This window comes from Lipotes vexillifer, unplaced genomic scaffold (assembly GCF_000442215.2).
Source record: "Lipotes vexillifer unplaced genomic scaffold, Lipotes_vexillifer_v1.1 scaffold491, whole genome shotgun sequence".
NCBI lineage: Eukaryota > Metazoa > Chordata > Mammalia > Artiodactyla > Lipotidae > Lipotes > Lipotes vexillifer.
The window spans coordinates 302,973-313,225 of NW_006770548.1; the positions used below are offsets into that span (position 1 = coordinate 302,973).

Below are 10,253 nucleotides of genomic sequence, written 5' to 3' on the forward strand. Positions count from 1 at the left end.
AAAAAAAAAAAAAAAAAGAGTGTAATATCAGGCTGACCTAAAGGCCCTTTTCAAAGAAAAGATGTTAGAAAAGGCAGTCACAGATTCCACCCACCCTCTCCTCCAAGAACAATCCTGTGAAGCTACTGCTGTTCCAAACTGACCCATTTCTAAGCAATAATGTGTGGGTGACCCGGAAAACTGAAAAACTGCAGAAGGAGCCCAGTGAGAGGTAGCCTAATGCCAAAAGCAAAGTTAAGTTACCACCTGATGCTGGAATCTGCTGGAAGATAAGCTGGAAGAGCTAATCACTAATCAACTAATGGAGGAAATTCACTTCTGCGGGATGATTAAGAAGAAAGACAAAAGAATTGAATTTGATGGCGGAATTACACCAAAAATGAGTATATGATTGGCATGTGGAGTGGGGAAACTGGTTAACCAGTAATGTAAACAGATGAAGAGTGAGGAGGAGCTGGGAGAAAGGAGGAGCCAGAGCAGAGGCAAGAGTGCCTCCAGCCAGGGCAGAAAAGGCACAAAGGAAAACAGGCCACTGAATTTCATGGCTGCATCAAAAGCTCCCAAAATGATTTGAGTTACCCTTCCCCCTTTGCCCTCTCCTTTCCCCTAGTCCACCAGCCTGCTTCCATGTCTGGAAGCAACAGAGTCTGACTACCTGACGCTCGGAGGGGAAAACTTTTCCCTTTCACGGTGCTCAGGTGACTACTTACCTTGGGCTTCCCGTCTTTTGAAGGTAAGGTGGAAGGCCTGGCAGTGGCAGCAGCTGGGCGTTTGGGTGGGGCAGCCGGTGCTGAGCCTGAAGCAAGGCTCATGGGTTTTTTATTCGACCCACCAAAGGTGGTGGGAGCTGGCTGCTTAGGGAGAGAAGTGGGCTGTGTTTTGGCTTTCGATGTTGAAGTCTTTGCAGGTTGAGTGGTGGCCAAAGGCTTTAAGTTGATTTGTTGTTTTTTTTTAAGGGCCAACATCAAACACACAGACAAGAATAAAAACAAATTTAAAAAAAAAGTATAAATTGCACAATTCAAAGTAAAATTATAAGCAATGAGGATAGATGCAACTGAAAATTAGCACTCCTTTCTTCTGAGCTCAGTAAATAGTGGAAAGACACCAGGATACAGATAAAGAAAACTGGGAATTGTTTCTTAATGACAATGTCACAAATTCCAGCAGTTTGGCACCTGAAGATTTAAATTCAGTCATAACTTTAAACAATTAACTAACTTTTGAAGCCTGCAATAATTCTGTGAAGAAAGACACCAGCAGGTGATTAGGCTATTTATTATCTGCACCTCTATGAGGCAATATCAACGTCCTGTTTTAAGCCCACACTAAAATGTGGCATTTGTACTTTGCAATAAGTACCAATAAATGTCTGGAGCTATGATCCACCTTAACAATCTGTGCTCCTTTTTCATTAACAGAGACTTCAGAATGGATTTCTGAATAATTCTGTAATTCCCTTTATTATTGTTGTTAAGGGAAGCAGAAACAACACCTACAGAACAGATATTCAAGATAATACGGTCAAAAGCAAAAGATTTAAAGGTTTGAGTTAGGCCACCATGGTAAAATGGGAATATAAAATATTTCCTAAGCATGTCCAAACTTGAGGAAGGACTCATAATAGCTCAGAAAAAAGAAATTTCATTTGCATGATTCAAGCAATAATAAGCAGAAGATAGTTTTTAAAAATTACAGCAGAAGACAACCCACCATTCTGGCACCTACCTTTGTTTTCTTCTCTGGGCTTGGTGGGAGCTCCTTGTTTGGAGGGGCGGTGATGTCATTTCCGGTCACACTCCCAGTAAGCCGTCCTTCTTCTAGTTTGGCTATTCCTAAAGGGGGAAAAGTTATGCTAAGCAAATGTTTTTCACACCCATTGCGAAAACACAAGTCTTTGCCGAGACACACCACTAACTAGCACTTCATTCTGAGAAAATCCAGAGCTATGCTGCTGAAAGTGGACAAGACTCCCAAGTCCCCCTCACTGTGACGAAGGACAGTTTTAGACTCCAGAGATTGAAGCAGCCTGTCCCTGTGGAAAAGCAACTTAACTAGGATTTGCACAAATGCTCAGTGGAAGGAAATGGCCCTTGAAGTTTCGTTTCCCTTCCCTGGAGACCGGCAAAGGGGTTCTGTCACCCAACCACTAACTCCCAGAGCACATAGGGGACAAAAACCACTTCTACTAGAGTTTTTCTCTTGGAATAAAGGTTGCTGAGAGATGGGATAAGAGCCAGAAGATCATCCAATGTCCTCCCCTTCCTTCCTTTCCCTGTAAAGCACCACTTTATGGAGGATGTGAGATGAACTTGATCTGGTTCTAGCAGTGACCCAGATTTCCAACAAGGCCGAGGAGACCCATGAAATCAGATCCAGGGCCAGAAATAAAGTCTACAGCCTAAGGCTACGCCCAGCAGCACCACTGTGGGGAGGTGACTCCAGATTTCAATAGGGCTATACCAGAAAGCATTAAAATACCATGAAATTTATAACCTGGGTTATAAATTTATAAACCTGGGTGTGGGGAACACCTTTCTAACTGGCACAAAATCTAGAAGCCACAAAAGATAAGTTGGACTACAGAAAAATAAAAAGCTTCCACGTGCCCCAAAAAACAATACAAAAAGTCCAAAAGCAAATGATAAACAGGAAAAAGCATTGAACCTCACATCAAAGACACAGAGCTTATTACATAAACTACTCCTACAAATCAACCAACTCCTATAAAGGCCAAAAAGAAAATGAACAGGAAAAATGGCCAAAAGAATATGAACACAGTTTACAGAAAAAGAAATACAAATCACTTTTGAAAATGTGAAAAGATACCATTTCTAACCTAACATATTGTCCAAAAGTCCTAAAATCTCAAAGTAGCTGCTGGGGATAATGTGAGGACATACACTGCTGGAAGTGTGTGAAATGGTACAAATCAGATGCAGGGCAGTCTAGCAGTATCTCCAAAAATTACAAGTGCAAATAAATTCTAATCCACAATTACAATTTCTGGAAATTTATCTTAGAGATATATTCACATACCTGCAAAATAGCAAATGTGTATGGTCTTTCACCAGAGCATTGTTCCTAAAAGCAAAGGACTGAACCCAGAAGTCTGGTCACTGAAAACTGGTTAAAGCATATGGCAGAAGTATCAATGTTATCTCTGAATTTGAAAAAATAAACCATGACTGATAGGGAACGATCTCTACTCAGTGAAAAGAAAAGCAAGGCACAGAACAGTAGGTATAACATGAAACCATTGTCTAGGAAAGACAATACACTTCTATTGCAAATACACTTGTACATGCATTTTTTAAAAGTCTTTGGAAGAACGATGATGAAACAAAACAATGGTGACTTAATTTTGGGATGGGGTGGAGGACCAGGCACAAAACTAGGGAGCGTTAGGAGGCTTTATTTTAAAACTTTTTGTTTTGAAGTAAAGATTCACAGGAAGTTAACAAAGAAATGTACAGGGAGGTTCTGTGTACCCTTTACCCAGTCTCCCCCAATGACACCCTGCATAACTATAGTACACCGGGAAACTGATATTGGTACAATCTAGAGAGCTTATCAGACTTTTCCAGTTTTATATGCATTCATTTGTGTGTGTGTGTGTGTGTGTGTGTGTGTGTGTGTGTGCGCGCGCGCATGCACGTGCATGCAGGTGTGCGGGTATGTAAGCAGTTCTATGCCATTTTATCACATGTGTAGCTTTATGTAACCACTACTAAGAATCAAAACATATTAATTGTTCCATCACCACAGACCTCCCTCATGTTACCCTTTTTTTTTTTAGAGCCACCCCACTCCCTCTGCCTTTCCAATCCCTTAATCTCTGGCAGCTATTAATCTGCTTGCCATCTCTAAAATATTATTTCAAGAATATTATATAAGTAGAATCACACAGTGTCCTACTTTTTGTAGCTGGCCTCTTTCACCCAGCAACACACTTCTGAGGTGCATCTGTGTTGTACATGAGAAGTCCATTGTGTGGCTGTACCACAGGTTAACCATTCACCTACTGTAGGACATTTTGGTTGTTTCTGGCTGTTTGCTATTTTAAGTAAAGCTGCTACGAATATTTATTACAGGATTTTGAATAAAATAGGTTCATTGTTACTAAATGGAAATGGAATTAATTGTTTCTTACATGTTTATAGTGTATCCTGTGACACTGATAAACTCACTAATTAGTTCTAGGGGTTGTGAGGGTAGATTCCTTGGAATTTTCTACATAAACAATCATATCATCTACAAACACAGCCAGATTTTTTTCTTCCTTTCCAATCTATATGCCTTGTATTTCCTTCTCGTGCTTTACTGTGCTAACCAGAACCTCCAGTACTATGTTAAATAAGAGTGATGACAGCAAGTATCCTTGCCTTGTTCCCAACTTTAGGGTGAAAACATGTAGTCTTTCACTGTTAACTATGACGTCAGCTGTAGGTTTTTTGTAGATGCTCTTTCTCACGTTGAGGAAGTTCTCCCTCTATTCTTTGATGAGAGTTTATCACAAATGGGTGTTGGATTTTGTTGAATTTTATGTGTTTATGATTTTTCTTCTTTAGACTTTTGATATGGATTACATTGATTGGTTTTTGATTATTGAACCAGCCTTGCATACCTGGAATAAATTCCACTTGGCTGTTGTGTATAACCATCTTAATATACTGCTGGGTGTGATTTGTTAGTACTTTGTTAAAAATTTTTGCACCTAAGTTCATGGGAGATAGCAGTCTGTAGTTTGTTTGGTACTGTCTTTGCCTGATTTTGGTTATCTGGATAATACAGACATCATATAATGAGTTAGGAAGTGCTCCTTCCTCTTATATTTTCTGGCAAAGAATGTGTAAAATTGGTGTCAATTATTCTTTAAATGTATGGTAAAATTCTCCACTGAAACCATCAGAAGCTTTTTAATTAAAAATTCAATTTCCTGGGCATATACCCAGACGAAACTATAATTTGAAAAGATTCATGCACACCTATGTTCATAGCAGCACTATTTACAATAGCCAAAACATGGAAACAACCTATATGTCCATCAACAGATGAATGGATAAAGAAGATGTGGTGTGTATATATACAACAGAATATTACTCAGCCATAAAAAAGAAATAATGCCATTTGCAGCAACATGGATGGACCTAGAGAGAATCATACTAAGTGAAGTCAGTCATAAAGAGAAAGATAAATATCATATGACATCACTTATATGTGAAATCTAAAATATGACCCAAATGAACGTATCTACAAAATATAAACAGACTCACAAACACAGAGAACAGATTTGTGACGGCTAAAGGGGAGGGAAGGATTGGGAATTTGGGATTAGCAGATGCAAACTCATATATCTGGGATGAATAAACAAGGCCCTACCGTATAGCACAGGGAACTATATTCAATATCCTATGATAAACCATAATGGAAAGGAATATTAAAAAAAGAATATATGTATATATGTATAATGGAATCACTTTGCTGTACGGCAGAAATTAAAACATTGTAAATCAACTATACTTCAATTAAATAAAAAATTTCAGTTTCTTTAATGGCTCTTCAGGTTACCACTGTGGTTGAGTTATGGTAATTTGTGGGTTTTAAGGAATTGGTACATTTCTTCGAAGTTACTGAATTTGTGAGGATAAAAGGTGCTCCAAGTATTCCCCTATTATGCTTCTAATGTCTGTAGTGATATTCCCTGTTCCTGTTATTGGTTGGTTGTGTCTCTTTTTCACCTTTGTCAGTTTTGTTAAAAGTTTATCAGTTGTGTTGGTTTTCTTTAAGAACCAGCTTTTGGTTTAATAAATTTTCTTTTCTGTTTTATTGTTTATAATTTCACTGATCTCTGCTTGTTTTGGATTTACTTCATTCTTTTTTTAGTTTCAGAGTGTTGATCTGAGACCTTTTATCTTTTCTAATGTAAGTACTTAGTGCCAAAAATTCCCCTCTCAGTACTGCTATAGCTGCATTCAACAAATTTTGACATGTTCCTTTTTCTTTTTCTTTTTCTTTGGCTGCGCCACAAGGTTTGTGGGATCATCCCTCAACCAGGGATGGAACCCTGGCCCCGGCAGTGAAATCGCCGAGTCCTAACCACTCTACCACCAGGGAACTCCCGATATGTTCATTTTCATTCAGTTCATTGTATTTTTAAAATGTCCTCTGAAAACTTCCTCTCTGACCCATGGATTATTTAGAAGTATACTGTTTAATTTCTTAGTGATTGAACATTTTCCTGTGGTCTATTATTGGTTTCTCATTTGTTCCATTATGGTCAGACAATATATTCTGCATGATTTCAATCGTTTAAATGTACTGAAGTTTGTTTTATGACACAGGATCCATCTTGGTGCATGTTCCACGGGCACTTGAAAAGAATCTACAAACAATAAATGCCGGAGAGGGTGTGGAGAAGAGGGAACCCTCTTGCACTGTTGGTGGGAATGTGAATTGATACAGCCACTATGGAGAACAGTATGGATGTTCATTAAAAAACTAAAAATAGAATTACCATATGACCCAGCAAGCCTACTACGGGGCATATACCCTGAAAAAACCATAATTCAAAAAGACATGTGGGGCTTCCCTGGTGGCGCAGTGGTTGAGCGTCCGCCTGCCAATGCAGGGGACACAGGTTCGAGCCCTGGTCCGGGAAGATCCCACATGCCGTGGAGCAACTAAGCCCGTGTGCCGCAACTACTGAGCCTGCGCTCTACAGCCCACGTACCACAACTACTGAAGCCCATGCACCTAGAGCCAGTGCTCTGCAACGAGAAGCCCATGCACCACAACGAAGAGTAGACCCCGCTCGCCACAACTAGAGAAAAGCCTGTGCACAGCAACAAAGACCCAATGCAGCCAAAAATAAAAAATAAATTAATTAAAAAAAAAAATGACACATGTACCCAAATGTTCACTGCAGCTCTATTCACAACAGCCAGGACATGGAAGCATCCTAAATGTCCACTGACAATCACACACTGTGGTACATATATACCACATCCACATATGGCTGGAATATTACTCAGCCATAAAAAGGAATGAAATTGGGTCATTTGTAGAGATGTGGATGGACCTAGAGTCTGTCATACAGAGTGAAGTAAGTCAGAAAGAGAAAAACAAATATTGTATATTAACGCATATATGTGGTATCTAGAAAAATGGTACAGATGAATGTATTTGCCGGGCAGGAATAGAGAACAGGAGGGTGGGATGAACTGGGAGATTAGGATGGACATATATACACTACCATGTGTAAAATAGATAGCTAGTGGGAACCTGCTGTATAGCACAGGGAGCTCAGCTCAGTGCTCTGTGATGACCTGGATGTGTAGGAAGGGGGGGGGGGGTTTGGGGTTGGGGGGGAGGTCCAAAAGGGAGGGGATATATGTATACATATAGCTGATTCACTTTGTTGTGCAGCAGAAACTAACACAACATTGTAAAGCAATTATACTCTAATAAAAAAATATATTCTGCTATTGTTAGGTGGAATTTCTATAAATGTCAAGTGGATGCTGTTGTTTGATGTTACTGTTAAATTCTTCTTTACCTTTACTAATATTCTGTCCAGCAGTTCTATCAATTGCTTACAGTGGGATGTAGAAGCCCCCAACTACAACTGTGGATTTGTCTATTTCTCCTTTCAGCTCTACCAGTTTTTGTTCATTGTATTTTGTGTGTGTGTGTGTGTGCTGCATTGCGTCTTTGTTGCGGTGTGCGGGCTTCTCATTGCAGTGGCTTCTCTTGTGGAGCATGGGCTCTAGGGTGCACAGGCTTCAGTAGGTGCAGCAGGCGGGCTCAGTAGTTGTGGCTCACAGACTCTAGAGTGCAGGCTCAGTACTTGTGGCACACGGAAACACTGCGTCACCAGAGAAGCCCATAACTTCTATTTCTTTGCTGAGATTTTCTAGTTCCATTTGTTTCAAGAGAATTCATAACTTCTTCTTGAAATAATTTTATGATGGATTTTAAAAAGGGATTTTAAAATCCTTTTTGTATATTAGCAGGTAATCACTATTTAAATTTAGTGTGCAGGTAGTTTCAATAACAATTTACTTCCCAGGGCCGTTGTAGTGCAATACAGGCCTGCTGTGTTTTTCTGGTTCCACGAGGCTGTCACTCAATCCCTGCTGGTACTGCCTGCAAGGGCTCAAGGCACTTCCCTGAACAGATGGTTTCACTGGGTGGGGGTTGAGTGATGCTGGACCCACGGAATGCAGACTTTCTCCTGGCCTGATTTCTGGCTGCCTGATGCTGGTGGACTTCCTGTTCTGAAGCCACTGGGAGCAGGAAGCACCTAACTGGCCTGATGATGGAGGAAGGAGTGTAGCAGGAAACCTACCTACCTTTCCTTCTGCTACTGGGTAGAAGGCTGGTGCCGCTGGTCACCTAGTGGGGACAGGGGATGAGCTTCCCTGCCACTGTGGGTAGATCAGGCCTGCAACTGCTGCCAGATGTGAAGTGCACAACAGGTAGGACCTGATGACCTCTGCTGACACTGCACCTGCAAGAAGATTAAGTCTACCACCACTGCTGGATATGGGGAGGGAAATAGGGCTTCCCTGTTCCTGGTCTTTGGTCAAAAGAGAGCAGGTTTTTCTTTCTTTCTTTTTGCCTTTTCTTCTTCTTTTACCTATGCTTGTTGGTGATTCCAGGTTGTAGACACTCTCCAGTGCCCAGACCAGGACACATGGAAGATTAAAAATAAAAGCCAGGGAACTCACTGCACTGTCCTTCCTCAAGTCCTGAGCCCTACCCAGCCTGCCCTCTCCCTTCTACCTTTCAGATTCCTTTTCTGATTATCTGGTGCATTCTTTCCAGAGTATTTAGCTGTATTTAGAAGAGAGGAACAGGAAAAAGTGAATCAATGTCACCTTCTCTTGGAAGGAGATTTTCTAATGTATAGCATTTTGTACTTTTTGATGCTTGAAACCATCTGCATTTCTAGTTGAAAACAGAATTTTTTTAGTTTTAAAAATATGAAGAAAGGGCTTCCCTGGTGGCGCAGTGGTTGAGAGTCCGCCTGCCGACGCAGGGGACACGGGTTCGTGCCCCGGTCTGGGAAGATCCCACATGCCGCGGAGCGGCTGGGCCCGTAAGCCATGGCCGCTGACCCTGCGCGTCCGGAGCCTGTGCTCCGCAACGAGAGAGGCCACAACAGTGAGAGGCCTGCGTACCATAAAAAAAAAAAAAAAAGGAACCAAAAAAAAAAAAAAAAAAATGAAGAAAGAAAACCACCCCCACCATGCAAGGTATTGGTAACGCCTCTGTTCTAGAGCAAGCTGAAAGAATATCTCACCAAATGTCTTACTTGTTGCCACTGGCATCAGACCACCATGAACATTTTTCAATAAGCACAGGATTTTTCAGCAAACAACATGAACACTTCATGAAGTCTCACTGCTTATGATATAAACATGCAACATCTCAACCTGCACAAGTTAAGTGTCACCCAGTGAAAAACGCATGACCGCCACATAAGCAGAAAACATAGTCTTCCTCCCAGATAGTGCTTCTCAGCATAAGCCTCCTCCTTTGCTTCCGGGGTATATACCAGCCAACTGCTAGAGACCACCACCCAAATGTCCCTACAGTTCCACAGAAGAATGTTCACAAAGAACACAAAACTTCTCTACAGAACTGCTCCCTTCTGTTGCATCTTTCCATTATTTGTACTACTACTTGCTGGAAAACCCAGGCTCAAAATCACAGCATCATTTTCAACTCCCCCCCCGCCCCCCCCTCACCTTCCACACCCAGTTTTCAAGTCCAGTTGATTTCGCTTCTGGTATACTTCCCCTATCACATCCCAGTAGTTCACCTTTTACTTACTACATGAATCCAACTGTCATCATGGGATTTTTTTGCCTTCAATCCTCTGTCTTCCAGTTTATCTTTTCTACTGAGAACAGGTGAATCCTCTCAAAGCCAAATTTGGGCCACTTTATTTATTGTCATAGGCAGTCAGGACAGTTTTTTGAACATGGGAGTAAGGTTTAAACAACTCAGGGAACAACTAAGCTTGGGCTCCAAACAACTTGCTAGATTTGTTATCCCATTATTTCTTGCCACAGATGTACAGATGGCTTTGGCATATTTGCTCAACCCACATCCTTCTCCAGAGGAGCCCCAGATGAAGTGGGCAGCTCAAAATGGCCAAGACTGGTGAAGAAGGCTTTGGTACCTGGCACACAGGTGACGGGACCAAGCTGAGACAATAAGATATATTTACTCATTCTTTCCCT

General features: G+C 41.2%; 1 protein-coding gene across 1 annotated transcript in view; it reads right to left on the minus strand.

Moving 5' to 3' along the window:
• MAP4 (microtubule associated protein 4) overlaps nt 1-10,253 on the minus strand; it is a 109,388-nt gene that overhangs the window by 16,298 nt on the left and 82,837 nt on the right. Inside the window, exons 8-9 of the mRNA XM_007446145.1 lie at nt 1,729-1,835; nt 711-926 (exon numbers count right to left, since the gene is read on the minus strand). Of these exons, the coding sequence (XP_007446207.1) occupies nt 711-926; nt 1,729-1,835 (323 nt within the window). The remainder of the gene's footprint in view (nt 1-710; nt 927-1,728; nt 1,836-10,253) is intronic.